The sequence below is a fragment of the Canis lupus genome, chromosome 9 (assembly GCF_048164855.1).
Source record: "Canis lupus baileyi chromosome 9, mCanLup2.hap1, whole genome shotgun sequence".
Taxonomy (NCBI): Eukaryota; Metazoa; Chordata; class Mammalia; order Carnivora; family Canidae; genus Canis; species Canis lupus.
Window position 1 is genome coordinate 15,871,294 of NC_132846.1, and position 17,336 is coordinate 15,888,629.

At 35.9% G+C, this 17,336-nt stretch overlaps 1 protein-coding gene and 1 non-coding gene across 14 annotated transcripts in view; both read right to left on the reverse strand.

Moving 5' to 3' along the window:
- The window catches only part of RALGAPA1 (Ral GTPase activating protein catalytic subunit alpha 1), a 242,244-nt gene that overhangs the window by 170,212 nt on the left and 54,696 nt on the right, over window positions 1-17,336 (reverse strand). For all 13 annotated transcript variants that reach the window (XM_072838277.1, XM_072838278.1, XM_072838267.1 and 10 more), the window contains exons 7-11: window positions 17,139-17,254; window positions 15,361-15,499; window positions 13,904-14,112; window positions 11,689-11,928; window positions 2,483-2,680 (exon numbers count right to left, since the gene is read on the reverse strand). In XM_072838277.1, coding sequence (XP_072694378.1) covers window positions 2,483-2,680; window positions 11,689-11,928; window positions 13,904-14,112; window positions 15,361-15,499; window positions 17,139-17,254 — 902 coding nt within the window. The remainder of the gene's footprint in view (window positions 1-2,482; window positions 2,681-11,688; window positions 11,929-13,903; window positions 14,113-15,360; window positions 15,500-17,138; window positions 17,255-17,336) is intronic.
- On the reverse strand, window positions 10,310-10,414 carry LOC140640706 (U6 spliceosomal RNA). The gene has a single exon (XR_012037348.1). It is a non-coding gene; the product is annotated as a U6 spliceosomal RNA (small nuclear RNA).

The window sequence follows — 17,336 nt, forward strand, 5'->3', positions numbered from 1 at the left end:
GTATTCTTGGTTATAGGTTTTCTTCCTTTGAGCACATTAAATACATCAAGCCACTCCCTCTGGCCTGCAAAGTTTCTGCTGAAGACTCAGTTGAGAGTCTTATAGATGTTCCCTTGTATGTTAGTTGCTTTTCTTTTGTTGCTCTTAAAATTCTTTGTAACTTCTGACATTTTAATTATGCGTCTTGGTGTAGACATCTTTAGGTTCATCTTATTTGGGGCTATCTATGCTTCCTGAACCTGGATATCTATTTCTGTCCTCAGTTTAGGAAAGTTCTCAGCTGTTATTCCTTCAAATAAGGTTTCTGCCCCTTTCTCACTCCCTTCTTCTGGGACTCGTTTATAGCAAATGTTAATACTTTTGATGTTGCCCCAGAAGTCCCTCACCCTGTCTTACATATTTTTTTTTTTCCTTTTGCTGCTTGGCTTGGATGATTTCCACTATTCTGTCTTCCAGGTCACTGATCCATTCTTTTGCATCCTTTCCCAGGCTGTTGATTCCCTCTGGTATATTTTTCATTTGAATTATTGTATTTTTCAGATATCATTTTTTAAAAATAATTTCTCTTAGAAGTTCTGAATTATCCACTCTACTTCTAAGTTCAGTGAGCATCTTTTATGACTATCACTTTTAACTCTTTATCAGGTAGATTATGTAACTCCTTTTGATTTAGTTATTTTTCTGAGTTTTTTTTTTTTTTCCTCCTATCATTTGGATCATATGCCTGTCTCCTCATTTTGTCTGACTCGCTGTGTTTGTTTCCAAGTATTAGATAGTAGGTCACCTACATCTCCTGGTCTCAAAGGTAATAACCTTATGTGGAAGGTGTTCAGTGGGGTCCAGAAGTACAATTCCCTCCTCCCACAGTCACTAAAGCTAGGTGCCCTCTGTATGTGCAGCATGCATCCTTGTGTTGTTGAATGAGCTCTGATGCTTGGGCATTCTGGTAGGCAGGCTGGCCCCCAGGCCAACTAGTTGCAATGCCTATCCAGGACTACTATGGGTGCACTGGTGGGAGGAGGTAAACCCTGGTGCAGCTGGCTATAAAGCCCAACCATGATGTTGTGGGTTGCTGGTGGACAGGACCAGTCCCCCAGTGCAGGAGTCACTTTGGAGGTACACCACTCCCAGCCAAGGCCACCCAGTGCATGTGGCAGGGTGGGAGCAGTTTAAGAGAAGGTCTGCTGGAGGAGTGGGTCGATTTTGAAGGAGAATACCAGGGTGGGAAGACTGATGCTAGCAAGGTAGGTAGAGAATGTCAGAACTACCACCCACAAGCATTAAACTACCTAGGCTAAATGAGGGCAAGAAAATGGTACCCACTAGTATTTCCATGTCCAAAGAAAAGTTCCTACAGAACCCTGCCCCTCCAGCATATGCTCTAAGATCAGTCAATAAATATCCTTTATGGGGGCACCTGGGTGGCTCAGTGGTTGAGCGTCTGCCTTCAGCTCAGGTCGTGATCCTGGGGTCCTGGGATTGAGTCACATATCAGGTTCCCCACAGGGAGCCTATTTCTCCCTCTGCCTATCTCTGCCTCTCTTTCTCTGTGTCTCATGAATAAATAAAATCTTTAAAAAAAATTAAAATTAAAAAAATATATCCTTTATGTATGTCTCAGGTGCTCTGCAAACTGCTGCTACTGTGCTGGGTCTCAGAGTAAGTGAGACTATGTGTGGGACCTTCAGGAGCATTATCTCAGTTTCCTATAGACCCCTGGCTATCCCAGATTTTAGCCCCAATGATTTTCAAATATCCTAAAGTTAAGCTCTGCTGATTTTCAAAGTCAGATGTTGTGAGGGCCTCATTTTTCCTGTGCAGATCTCCAGGGTGGGGGTGAATGACATGGTGCTTAATCTCCTTGCTCTTTAGGGAGTATCTCTATTCCTGTGATACCAAACCACTTGTGGGCCACCAGACTAGGGGTTTTGGTTCCCAACCTGACCACATCTCTGCCTTCTCAAGGTGGCTTTTTCTTTTCTTTTTTTTTTTTTAAGGTAATCTCTATGTCCAACATGATACCTGAACTCACAACTCGAGATTTAGAGTCACATACCCCACCAACTGAACCAGCCAGGCACCCTGTGGCTTTCTTTTTATCTTTAGTTGTGCACGAGCTGGTCTCCTAATCTTTAGATCTTTCTGAGTTCTTTCTTATATAGTTACAATCTTGGTGTGTCCATGGGAAGAAGTGAGCTCAGGACTCAGCCATCCTCCTACAGTCTCAAATATCACACCTTTTAAAATGGCATCTAATTGTGATCTATACAATGGATTAAAGAACCAGGATACTGATCTCATTATTAATTTTTAACGTTGTAACATCAAAAAGCTTTGGGGCAGAGTACTGTGGTAACTGCTATTTCACCTAAGTTGCAAATATACTAAAAAGTAAGTATTGTATGTCAACATGTTATTATACTTTTGTGAAAATCTAATATATTAAACTTATACTAAAATATTTGAAGTCTTATCAGTTTACCTCTTCTCTCTTTTCTCCTTCTTCCATTGAAATAACATGGTCTGTGACACTATCAATACAAGGTAAGTCTGAAGAAGAGATCGCAATTTCTTCAGGTTCTTGCATAAACAAAGGTTTTTCTTCTTGCTGAATCCATTCTTGATATACTTTTACCACTTTTCTCATAGCTGCTGCTTCACAAATTGGTAATAAAAATGCCTAGTGCAAAAAAAAAGAGAACACATATGATACATTTTACTTTGTCACAAACCACTAATACATTTTTATCTTCTTATAAAATGATATAAATGATTTTTAAAGAGTTAAAGTCAACCAATTCATTGCCAGAATATTTATAATCATAACAACTTAGCCCTCCTTTAAAAGGTTCAAGGTATAAGAAAAAAAAAATCTCAAAGAAATTCTATTCTCAAATATTAAAAAATGAACTTTTTAAAATTAGCATGGGAATCCTCTGCAGTTTCTCCTCAACTTTGCTGTGGACCTAAAGCTGATCTAAAACAAAATTTAATCATTTGGAAAATATTAGTGATCTCCAGAGCTAAGATATTAATGCACAAATTGTCATACTACATCCCAGGTGGCTTGATGAATTTACTAAACACCAGAGTGTATATAACCCTTGTCCTTTTAAGCCCCAAAGTCTGATTTTGCCAATACACTAAATATGCATCTTAAAGAAACTGGTATTAGCCATGGCTAAAAAAAATTGATACATAAAAACCAGAGTGCCAAATTATACATTTACGATGAGAAATAACTGTCATAGAAACCAGAACATTCAAATCCATACATTAACACCTTATCCTTATGAAGAAGCACCACTAGACATCAATATTAACTGAAAATAAGCTAAGATATCATTCAAAAAATATTTCTGCATCTATATACTCAGCAAATTTTCTGTTTGTAGATGAGGTCATCTCCAGTTCTGATTCTATGACCATAAACTATTATACAACCAAAAACTATGTGGAGAAGGAATCAAAATAACAGGAGACAGAAAAATCAAATATTAATGGTATTAGCTTAAGAAAATCTGATACAGTTTTCTAACAAGTGGCTTCGCCAATGGTATATGATTTACCAGGAGCTATGCCACCTTCTTCAGTGAAAAACAGTTACAAAACATTCAAACCAAACAAGCTGGTCTCTGGTATTTTTAATATTCTTTTATAATTAACCAACTCAGACTGTGATGGACACATTCCTTAAGATTTAATCAAGTACAGTGAGCATTTGGCAGACCTGGGAATTTTTTGTCTTCTTAAAGCAATGGTTTGCATTTTGGTCCAGAACCCCTACTCCATAGATGTCAGAAAGAATAACAGGTATTCTAAAATAAGAGTAACAATACTTTACATTTTTGCAAAAATCTTTAATGTTTAGCTTAATAAAAGATGGCTGGATTTTCTTGTCTGCTTGCTTCTGCATCCAATCTAATACAACACCACATGTAGGTATCTCTGGAAAACTTCACCATACTTGTGAAAATAGGACAGTGCAGAAAAAATACATAAAATCTTAGTACTGTCATGAAAATAGTTTTGATCTCATGGACCTGAAAAGATCCTAAAGACTTCCCAGAAGCCTGTGACCACAGTTGTGATCCACTGCCTTAAAGTGACTTTAAGGAAAAAAAAAAATATATATATATATAATATCTATATATAAAATTATACATATACACACATAAAATCTGTGCTGTTCTTAAAGGTTAAACTATTGATGTGTTATATTTATCTCACATCAAAATACCTGGGAGCTCCTCATTGTACACTCCAAGTCATGACAACATAAAGCACACTGGGTTTACTTATAAGGGGTAAATGCCTGGAGTGCATCTATGCCTATTCTATTGAATATGGAGAATAATTTTATCATTTCAATGATTTGGGGATTTATGTTTTATAGTTATATCTTTACTTTAAAGACATATAACAATATAAATACCTTCATCTGAGATAGACTTCAATCATTATACTTGCCTGAAAATAACATCATCAACCATATTAACAAATTATCTCAAGACTTATTAGCTTCTAGAAATAAATGTTAGCCCTCAGGTAGCAATGATAAAGAACCTGGAATTCAATAATTACAGAATGTCTTCTTTTTTATTTTTTAGAGAAAGAGAGAGAAAAATTGTGAGAGCTGGGGGAGGGGGAAAGGGAGAGGGAGAGAGAATATCCCAAGCATGCTCCAACATCCAGCACAGAGCCCAATGTAAGGCTTGATCTCAAGACCCTGAGATCATGATCTGAGCTGAAATCAAAAGTTGGATGCTCAACCAAGTGAGCCACCCAGGTACCCCAACACTTAGAGAACTTCTTGATTTATTCACCAAATATTTACAGAACTTCTTGATTCATTCATCATGACTTGAGCTGAAATCAAGAGTCAGATGGTTAACCAAATGAGCCACCCAGATACCCCTCCGGTCATGATCTCAAAGGTTGCAGGATGGACCCTTGGTCCATGATGGACCCTCCTCATCAGGCTCTGCACTGGGCCTGGAGCTTGCTTGAGATTCCCTCTCTCCCTCTCCCTCTGCCCCTCACCACACTTTTTCTCCCTCTTTAAAAAATAAGTAATAAAAATAATTATCAGAATAAAAACATCTCAGAAAACTTGAGTTCCCAGCAATATCATTTAAAGATACCCCGGAATATCTCCTGCATAAAACACCTAAAAAAATACAATATACCTTTTTAAGTGAATGGCTCAGTTTGTAAGGATATTCTGAGTCTAGAACAAAATGTGAGTACTAATCCAGAGAGGAAAATGAACAATGAAGCTGTTGGCTGCTGCCTTGGACAGCCTAGAGAGTGGGTTTAAATAACCACCTGTAAAAGGTGAGACACAGATCAGTCCTACATGTAAAACTGACACCAATGTAGGCTATAACCTCAATACAAAGGTGGGCCAGGAGGGAGAAGGCAAAAAACAACGCCAGAGAAGAGTCAACGAGGAAACTTGTCTACTAATAGACTTGGGATACGGGAATCAAGGGAAGAACAGCCTTTCTTACAAATTCATATTCTCAGACTGGTCATCACATGACTTTGCTGCAAAGCAGGAAGAATCATAAATTGAGAATATTTATTTATTTATTTATTTATTTTTAAGAAAGAGGGAGGCCACTCTGGGTTGGTAGGTGGCAGTTTTAATTTTTATTTATTTACGATAGTCACACACAGAGAGAGAGAGGCAGAGACACAGGCAGAGGGAGAAGCAGGCTCCATGCACCGGGAGCCCGACGTGGGATTCGATCCCGGGTCTCCAGGATCATGCCCTGGGCCAAAGGCAGGCGCTAAACCACTGCGCCACCCAGGGATCCCTGAGAATTATAATTTAAAGTAAACCAAGGTTTGGTAGAACACATAACTCTTGATCTTGGGGTCATGAATTCAAGACCCACATTGGGTACAGAGCTTACTTAAAAATTAAATAAATAAATACAGTAAACTAAGGTTGACAGGACACCAAATACCTGGAGAAGTCAATAGCAGTTCCTCTCTGGAGGGACACAATTTTCAACCCAGGTTTCAAAGTAATTCCACAAAATTCCAAAAAAATATAAGTCCGTAACACAAAAACCCGAAACAAACGTGAATAAACAGAAATAACAAAAGGACAAAACTGCAAAAAACTTAAGTTAGTGGATTAGTGGAATAAAAAATATAAAATGAGCATTTTTAATGTTTTATTTTAAAGATTTTATTTATTTATTCCTGAGAGACACACAGAGAGAGGCAGAGACATTAGCAGAGGGAGAAGCAGATTCTCTTCAGGGAGCCTGATGTGGAACTCGATCCCAAGACCCCAGGATCATGCCCTGAGCCGAAGGCAGACACTCAACCACCACTGAGTAATCCAGGCATCCCATTTTTAATATTATAATTAAGAAAATGAAAATGAATATGAATAAAGAATGAATGAGCCACTGCAAAAAGTGAGTAGGCAGATATAAAAAACCACCATGTGCAATTTCAAAAATTAAAATATATGGAGTATGATTAAAAACTCAATGAGAGGAATTGTTTCCAAGAGTATGATGGACTAGGTAACCCAACTGATCCTCTGACTGAAAAAAACAAAATAGCAGATTCAAAGAGAAATTTAATCTTCTTAAACATACTGACTGATGAGCCAAAATGCAGGAAAAAAAATATTCAAAAATAAAAGCCTCTAAGAAATCCAAATTCAGAGAGGTTTTATGAAGAGCAATAGAGTTGACTTTCACTTTGAATGGAACCAATTACTTTGGTTTCCATGGACCTATTTTGGCAAATCTAGAAGTATACATCCAGTGGAAAAAGTCTCTCAAAAATAAAGACATTTTCAGACAGGCAAAAATTTTAAGTGTTAGATACCAATGAACATCCACTAAAATAAAATTCTAAATGATAAACTTCAAGTAGAAGAAAGTAATTCTAAATGAAAGACTGAGAGGAAAGATACTATAATCACAGAAAGTGATAAACCACATAACTAAATGAAAATAAAAACTGAATGCACAGAACAATAATACCAGGGTTAAAACACAAACATGCAAAATAGAACTGAATTATTTGATAACAACAATATGTTAAGTTGGGGGGGGGCAATTAGAGTAATAAAGTACCAAGATCCTTATACTGATAAGAAAAGGGTAAATAAAAACAATAATAACTTTAGACCTTGGGAAGTGAAGTAGTTAAAATTTATGTAGTTATCACTAAAGAAAAAGGAATAAATTATAACTTTTGAACAAAGTGACAGAAAAAGAATACAAAATGAGAAAACATCAATTAAAAAAGAAAGGAAAAAATAAGACAATAATAAAACAAAAGAAATACAGACATGGTAAAAAAAAATACAGAACAAAAGAAGACAGTATCGACAAATCCAAACATTTCCATAACTATAATAAATATAAGTATTCCAGTCAAAAGACAAATTTTTTTTTTATTATTATTCAAAAGGAAGTTTAATAAGAGGCCAGCTCACCTCTCCAATCTGACAGCCTCTGCCCTGGTCTTTTTTGCCAGCTCCCCTTTTTCTGCCTGCCCCTTGAGCTCACAAGGTCTTTGTCTTTGGCCTATTTCTTAAGCCAACCTCATTCACTTTTATAGCTTCATGTACAACAGGTTTGCCAGTGACTTCCAAATCTTACCAATCCCAAATTCCCTCTCCCAGAACCTTATACCCATCATCCCACCTCCCCACCGGACACCTTCACTTGGATTACCAGGTGTCAGCGGGTTTATTTTTTTTTTTTTAAAGATTTTATTTATTTATTCATGAGAGGCAGAGAGAGAAAGGCAGAGACAAAGGCAGGGGGAGAAGCAGGCTCCATGGAGGGAGCCCAATGTCAGACTCGATCCCAAGACCCTAGGATCATGCCCTGGGCCAAAGGCAGACACTCAACCACTGAGCCACCCAGGCATCCCATCAGCTGGTTTAAAAGTGATCTCATTACTTTCCCCCCTAACCTTTGCCCCAAACCTGTTCCTTCTCTAGGATGCCCTTTCTTTAGTGAAGGTTCCCACCATGTACCTAGCTGCCCAAGACAAAAATCTCAAGAGTTGGCCTAGGCCCTCCATCCCCTTATATTCTTATAGGTCATCAGATATTCCTTCAACGTCTTATAAAGGAAGATTTTTAAAAAATCAAACCATATTTATAAGAGACATGCAAAATCTAATAATATAAAAGGGTTAAAAATTAAAAGATTATTTTAAAATACATGAGGTTAGTTTTTTTTTTTTTTTTTTTACCCCCCCCCCCCCTTTGCCGGCAGCCCACGCCTAGTTTTTTTTTTTTTTTTTTTTTTTGTAGGGCTTGATCTCCCAAGATCAGGAGTCCCATGTTCTTCTACCCATTGAAACAGCCAGGTGCCTCACAGGCTAGTTCTTAAAAAGAAAGTGGTATAAATCCACTAATAGTAAATAAAATCAACCTTAAGCAAAAATAATATCCACAGATGAAAAGGGCCATAAATAAAATATTTAATTCACATTTAGATATAAAATTTTAAACTGATATATACTTACTAATTATATAGCTTTAAAATATACAAAGAAAAATTTACGGAGATACAAAGAAAAAAATGACATATCACTGTTACAGTATAAGATTTTAACACACTCCTCTCCATAACTGTGAGATCATGTTGACAAAAAACCTTAAGTAAGGATATAAAAAAGTTCAGAATTTAATGATCATTGGATTCAACAGAGAAGAATATATTCTTTTAAAGTACACAGGGCATTTATCAAAACTGATTACACACTGAGCCATAAGTTTCAAAATATTTTAAACAACTAGTATCATACAGGCTGTATTCTATGTCCAAAAGAATCACATCAGAAATTAGTTAGAAAAAGGAAAATCAAGAAACTTTGTTTGGAAGTACAAATATTAAATAAGACACAGGTCAAAGAAGGTAGTAACGTGAAAATTAGAAAATAGTTAAAAGTGATAATAGCAAAAATGCTATGTATCAAAATTTGTAGAATGTAGCTAAAGTAGTACTGAGTGGTAAATTAATAGCCTCAAAAAAGCCTCATGAGAAAAATGTGAGACTAAAATTAATTAGCTAGGAAAAAAAAATCAAGAAAAGTAAAAAGAAGGAAATAACAAGGTGCAAAAGTTAAAAGAGAAAAACAAGTATAAAACAGACAACAGCCAAAAGCTCATTCCTGAAAAGGCTAATAGAACTGACAAATCTCTAGCAAGACTCATCGGGGGGGGGGGGGGGAAATGGGATGAATAAAAACTAACAGGAATGAAAAGGAGGGACAAGAATATAAATGCTTCAGAAGTTAAAAAGATTATAAGAGAATGTAATGAATTTTGAATTCTGTCAAATTTGAAAACAAATGCAGTGAACAAATTCCTAGAAAAAATATACTTACACAAAGGGACTCGAGAAATCAAAAATCCAAATATTTATAAAAGTCTGCTTTAAATTCTCCCATGGGATCCCTGGGTGGCGCAGCGGTTTGGCGCCTGCCTTTGGCCCAGGGCGCGATCCTGGAGACCCGGGATCGAATCCCATGTTGGGCTCCCGGTGCATGGAGCCTGCTTCTCCCTCTGCCTGTGTCTCTGCCTCTCTCTCTCTCTCTCTCTCTCTCATAAATAAATAAAAATTAAAAAAAAAATAAAATAAAATAAAAAAAAATAAATTCTCCCATAAGGGGGCACCTAGGTGGCCAGTGGTTGAGCATTTGCCTTTGTCTCACATCATGATCCCTGGGATTAAGTCCCACATCAGTCTCCCTGCAGGGAGCACCCTTGCCCTCTGCCTAAGTCTCTGTCTCTGTGTCTCTCTCATGAATAAATAAATAAAATCTTTAAAAATAAATAAATTCTCCCACAAGGGGTGCCTAGATGGCTCAGCAGGTTAAGTGTCCAACTCTTGATTTTGGGTCAGGTCATGATCTCAGGGTCATGAGATCAAGCCTTGTGTCAGGTTCCTTGCTTGGCAGGGAATATGCTTGAGATTCTCTCTCCCTCTTTTTCTGTCCCTACCCCCTTGCTTGCTGTCTCTCTCTCCAAAATAAATAAATCTTAAAAAAAAAAATTCTCCCACAAGTAAAGGACTCCAACATTATTTACCACATATCTTCCCTCTCCCATTCGTCAAATATTCTATCAACACGAAACTTAAACTTGGCAACTAAAACCACTGCTAAAGCTGGACAAAATGTTAAAGCAAATTGGTTTTTCTTTCTTTTTTTTTTTTTAATTGTGATATTCACTTTGTTGGAGTTGTATGAAACTAAATCCATTTGTGTATAACTATACATTTTGTATTCATTAACACAAAAAGAAAGCTTCATGAATTTGCCTGTCATTAATTTGCCTGTGGTCCCTGTGCAGGGGCCATGCTAATTTTCTTCGTATCATTCCAATTTTTAGTATACGTGCTGCTGATAAAAGCACAAGGCAAGTTTGTTTCTTTAACTTAGGTTAACAAAGCTAATGCTGCCTCACGCTTTGTTTTGTGTATCAATAAGCAAGTGTACAAGGCAAAGATGTGCTTTGCCTAGACATCTTCCTGGCATGTAAAGGTATGTGGTATAGAATAAACAGCACTGAGATGGGAACTAGGATCTGGGAATTTTAGTCGCGGATCTACCAACTTACTTTCTGTGAGACTTGAATGATCCCCCCCTTCAGCTACAAAACTCAATGATGTTTACCTGCAAAAGTTAAGTACTTTTGCTATTAAGAGCAAATGATTAGTTTTCATAAGGTTTATTTTCCACAAAATTTCTATGTAATTGAGAATGCGCACTTAGGAATTTCTAGCTATCTTTAGGTGAAATAGTTTTTATTCGTTTTCTTTCCCTCCATTTATTTATTTTAGTCCCCAAATATCTGCCTTAAGCAATTTTAATTTCAGAATGCATTAGAGGACAAAACAGCTTCTGAAAGCAGGATGAAGGCAATGAAAGCATGCTTTTTCCGTTCAAAACCCACTTTTTATTGATTGGAGAATGTTAGATAAAATAATTTTACTATAATTTACTAATGAAATGGTAGGAAGAAAAGTGACCATAAGGTGAGTAACTAAGAAATTTGTTCTAATAATAGAAAGAGTATAGAGGATCCCTGGGTGGCTCAGCAGTCTAGGGCCTGCCTTTAGCCCAGGGAGTGATCCTGAAGTCCCAGGATCGAGTCCCATGTCAGGATCCCTGCATGGAGCCTACTTCTCCCTCTACCTGTGTCTCTGCTTCTCTCCCTCTCTCTGTGTGTCTCTCCGATGAATAAATAAATAAAATCTTAAAAAAAAAAAAAAAATAGAAAGAGTATAGGGGCAGGTGGATAGATAATAAACTAAAATCTTCAAAAACTAAAATATAGAAATAACAGAAATCAATAAAGGATTAGATATAGTACATTTTAAAAATTAAATATGAACTTTAAAAAACATTTTTTTAAAAGATTTTATTTATTCATGAGTGACAAAGAGAGAGAAAGGCAGAGACACAGGCGAGGAAGAAGCAGGCTCCACGCAGAGCCTGATTTGGGACTCGATCCTTGGACTCCAGGATCATGCCCTGAGCCAAAGGCAGATGCTCAACCGCTGAGCCACCCAGGCATCCCTTAAAAAAAACATTTTTATTAAGAATTTTAAATAGCTGAAAGCCAGTATATTCAATATTAAAACCAAAGTCTATATCACAAATTAAAATTACTGAGAGGTACTTTACCTGACGAAATATCTCCGTGACAAAGTTTACATTACTTCTCTTAGAAGAAAAAACTCTGCGAACTATTTCAATGTCTGTGAGATGTTCTTCATCAATACTACAAAGACTAGATGAGCTAGGTTCTCGCTCTGTGAGAGTGCTTGTGTTGGAATGAGACTGTTCTGGTTCTGCAGTTCTGTCTGCTTTATCAGCATTATCATTTTTGTTTTCTTCTCTGGATACCAAGCTAGCAGCTGCTCTCTAAAATAAAAATGAAAGGGGGAGAATATCATCCAACTTGGTATTTTGCTTTCTAATAGCAAATACTGGTAGGACACAAGCATTCCACAAATAACTTACACCACTGTTTAAAATCGAGCATAGATTTAATTTAGAATCTACTCTAAATAATTAAGTGGCAATGCAAATAACTTACATCATTGTTTAAAATCAGGCATAGATTTCATTTAGAATCTAAATAATTAAGTGGCAATGCAAATAACTCAATATTAAGTAATACAGTGATACTCACTAATCATCTATCCACCCATAATTAGATTTTAGAATGTTTGCAGTACAAACAAGTTACAAAAAGAAATCAAAGGAATGGAAGCAAAGTTATGACAGAAATAGAAAGGAAGCCATAAGAAAACTCAAGAATGGGGCACTTGGCTGGCTCAGTTGGTACAGAATATGACTCTTGATCTTGGGGTTGTAAGTTTGAGGCCCACATTGAGTGTAGACATTACTTAAAAAAGAAAGAAAGAAAACTAAAGAGAACACTCTATATTCTAGTTACTTAAAAGAATTTACCATGACTAAAGATGAAGACTGAGCCTAGAAATAAGGTAAAAAGTATTAAGGTTGGTGATGAGGAAATTACTACCATCGTATTATAGTAGCACGGCAAATTACTTTCCAGTAAGTTACTCAATTTTTGGTCTCAGTTTTGTCACCTATAAAACATAAAGGTTTAAATAAATGATCTCAAACATGACTTTCCAATCAAAAACCCTGTGATTTTAGTACATTAAGTTCTAGGATCATGAAAAATAGTTCTGCTTGAGTTTCTACACTTAATCATTATTTGTAGAGACCTTAGAGCAAAATTTTAAGGAAAACATACCCATAGTTGGCTGCAGATAAATAAATGATTAAGGGGGATATAAGTTAAATTTTCTAAACACTAATCAACTAAACATACACTATATCTCCACTTAATTTGTAAAAGATCTAAGAAGTCATAACAAAAACACACAGTTTAAGATTTTTATTTATTTTTTATTTATTCATAGAAATGCAGAGAGAGAGAGAGAGAGAGAGAGAGAGAGAGGCAGAGACAAAGGCAGAGGGAGAAGCAGGCTCCACGCAGAGAGCCCGACGTGGGACTCGATCCAGGGTCTCCAGGATCACGCCCCAGGCTGCTGGCGGCGCTAAACCGCTGCGCCACCGGGGCTGCCCAGTTTAAGATTTTTAAAACTAAATGAAGAAAATCTGAGAAAAGGAAAAAAACTATAAATAAATAAACACTGCAATATAGGTAAGTTCAGAAAAAAACACATATTAAGGGAAAAGAAGAAAGTGGTAAGTGTAAAAAAGAGGGAAAACTGTTTAATAAAAAATACCAGAAGGTTAAATATCAGTCCCTCCACTGTAGAGCTGTATAATTTTACACCACATTTCTAGACTCCTTGCTCTTGTTGGTAAAAGGGGAAAGGAGATAGGGACAAGATTTTTTTTTAAGATTTTATTTTTAGGTAATCTCTACATCTAATATGGGCCTTGAACCCACAACCTTGAGCTCAAGAGTGGCATGCTCCACCGACTGAGCCAGCCAGGCACCCTCGGAGACAAGGCTTTAAATCAGGATTCTGTGAATGCTTAAAAATCAAAAAAGAACCATGATGTCCCACAACCATCTGATTACAAATTGTTTCCAACTGCAAGAATTCATGTGTACAATTCAGAATATTTTTAGTACTGCACAATTAACATAAAATACAGAAACAACTAGAAGCTGAGATTCATACATGACTGGAATTATCTCCTATATCTTCCAAGTTTTTTTCTATTAAGATTACTGACTCTGTAATTGTTAGAATTCAGATTAATAAAATGCATTTGTACAAAGAAAATATTACCATTATTTGTTTTAAATGTGTTCTACACCTAAGGTAATTGAAATCCACAGACACATCTCTTAATCCATTTTTCACAAGTTTGCCCTTTGTAGTACCTGAATATTCTTTGGCAAGACTTCACCTTCCATCCCAGGAATATGAGGTCCTGTATGTGGCTTTGGCTCAAGCCAGAAAGAAACCAGCCAACGGATGACAATAACTCGAGCCTTAATGAAAGGTTCTTTTGTACAATAGATTGCTTCATTGGTTTCAGCATCCTTTTTTATCATAACATAATGTGGCTTTGGTCTCACCTGTGGGATATCTATGAAAAATAAAAGGAAAACAAAAACCAAAATAAAAAAGGAATTATGCTTAGATACATCAACATTTTTAAACATTTGAGAAAACACTTGTGATGATATCCTTGTTTTGGAAGTAGATTTAGTACAAAAATGGCATTTTAAAATAATCTGCTAGATATTGCATGTAATCTAGAAGAATGAACCGTGTATCGCGATATACGGAAATACGTCTTCTTACAAAATATCATGAAAAATCTCAGCGAATCCTAAGTACACGGAAGTTTCCAGAGTCATTTAAAATTAATGAGAACTTGCGACACCTGGGTGGCTCAGCGGCAGGGCATGTGCCTTTGGGTCGGGGTGTGATCCCGCAGTCCCGGAATTGAGTCCCACATCAGGCACCCTGCATGGAGCCTGCTTCTCCCTCTGCCCCTCTCTCTCTCTCTCTCTCTCTCTCTCTCGTGAATAAATAAATAAAATTTTTAAAAAATTAATGAGAACTCACTTTAACTAACCTAAAACTGAGACACAAATTTTGAATACAAGGTATGAGAATTTTTCCTTGATTTTTAGAGCAAAAATATTTTTAAAGCAAATATCATTCTCAATTGCAAAGATCTGCTACTCTAATTTAAGTCCTTTCTACTGGCCTTAATGGTTATGCCTAAGCCTATTAGCTATCTAAACGTGGCAAAGCTTGAAATAGGAACATCCTTCTGTAAAAAGAACATTTCCACATACAGACTGCCAATGCCTTCTACATATGGAAGAGGTCTGCTTCTAAACCAAGATTCATCAGAAAGGCTCTAGTTTCAAGACTCAGCCACTCTGGCACAGCCACTAAATACTGGACTAAACATCATCAAAATATACGACAACATTATTATTCATACAGAATCTGAGTAAGACATATACTACATTGAACCTGTGAGGGACCTTAAAAAGAAAATTTATAATATAGTTTAAAGATCATACAAATATCAGAATTTAAGTTTAATTTATAATATCAAATATTTCTGGTGGCTTAACTTTTCCAGTCAGTGAGATCCAAAGATTAAAAAAAAAAAAAAAAAAAATCTCTTCACTCTCAGTGAAACTTTCCTACTAATAAAATTCTATTTTCTGTATGAATCAAGGTATAGTATCTCTGAACAATCACTACAAATATCAAATATTATCAGTTTTCTGTAGGTAACAAATGCCAACTTTACAATGAAGTATATTTTATTCTTATGTGTAATCTTCTACAAATTCAACAGACTACCTACCAAGTACAGGATGATATAAACTATTCTCCTTGCAGATGTTTGGGAAAATATAAGGCAAGTAATATTTCTTAAAATGTGAAAACAAAAATGAAAATCCTCTTTCTTGGTTTTCTTTGTTCTTCCATTCTAAGCTTTTTACCTAAAAATAAAAAAAAACAATCAGAATCATTCCACAAGATAAAAACAGTGATCATAAATAAGATTATAAAAGGTTACTTAAGTGATACACTAATTTGTTATACTCTAAAGCTATACAGCTAAATATATATAAAGGGCAAACTGTAGAAACTAGTATAATGCCATGTAAATGCATTATATATATTTTAAAAATCTTAGAAGTTAAAAGTGTGCTCTGAAAATTTTCAAAGTTGACTCAAACTTGGCTGACCTATGACAAATTACTAATGATCTTCCCCCCTTTGCCCTGTCCTGAATAATTCAGCCTTAAAAGTCACATGAAATACGAGTGGGGAAAGAGTGAAAGCAGTAGCAGCTAAGTGCAGTAATCAGAGGCTGACCGCAGAAGCAGGGCATCCATGAAGGGATATAGCAGAGGTGGCAGCCCAGTGGAGACTTAGAGCCTGGTAGGGTGAAGACATGGTCCATGAAGTGAAGGGGTGGAGGATAAGAGGAGAAAGAGCAGTAAAATATAGGGTGTGAGAATGCCAATAGAGTGAGGAAGATATTTAAGTACGGGAATGGTAGAGGCCCAGAGTAGGCTTCAATGAGATACCACTATACATTACTCCTTTAGAATAACTAAAATTACATACTGACCATACCAACTGTTGATGAGGATGTGAAGCAAGTTTTAAACTTCACAGATTAAGCTGTGAATGTAAAAAAATTAAGCTGGTGGAATGTAAAAAGGTACAAACATGTGGAAAACAGCTTGGCGATGCCTTAAAAAGTCAATAAATACTTCTAATAACTGGTTATAACCCAGTTATTCCACTACTAGATGTTTAGAAACTTGAACATCTAGTGTTCATGAGAAAAGAAGCTTTATGTCCACAGAAGGACTTGTTTATCAATATTCACAGTTTTATTTTAATAGCCAAAAACTGGAAACAACTCATATCACCATCAACAGGTGACTAAATAACAAAGCGTGTTGTTATATCCATACAATGAAAAACACAGCAATAAAAAGAACCAAACTTTGATACACATGATTTTCAAAATAATTATGATAGAAAAAAGAAGCCAGACCAAAAATAAGTAAATACCATATGATTCCGTTTATATGAAAATATGGAAAATGCAAACTATAATGACATAAATCATATCTACAGTTGCATGGGAATGAGGCAGTGGTTAGGAATGGAAAATAATGTATTACAAGGCCATCTGAGGACTTTTAGGGGTGATAAGATCATTATCTTGATTATGGGAATGGCTACATGACTATATATATATGTAATATATTTCATTAAATTATGTATTTGAAATATTGCAGTTTACTATATGTCAGTTATATCTCAATAAACCAGCAAAACAATTTTAAAAATCTATGAGGCATAAAAGTTGTTTTTTAAAAAAGAAAAACTGGTAATAATAATGACAGTAACAACTAGCTCCCTTTCTAAGAGATTCATAATCCCTCCATTGATTTTTATTTCAGGAAAAGCATACAAAATATACATTTTCAAAAGTAAAAATTTGTCCTCCCTCAAGAAAATAAGTATCTCCTCTAACAGAACAATGGCAAAAGAGGGAAAAATTAGTTACCCACACGAGATGGTAAGAGGCAGGATAGCAAAGAAGATAACACATACCTGAATTACTATGTATTTTAAAAGTGCTTCAAGAAAATAGCTTGTGAGATCTTCTTGTCCTTTGTCTCCTGATTGTGGGGGGACTAGAGGAGTGATTTCCTCTATAGTGACTTGGGCTATACAAAGACAAAATTTAATTATAAAACAAATTTAACAATGAAATACTGTGATTGAAAATAAAATTTAACTATAAAACAT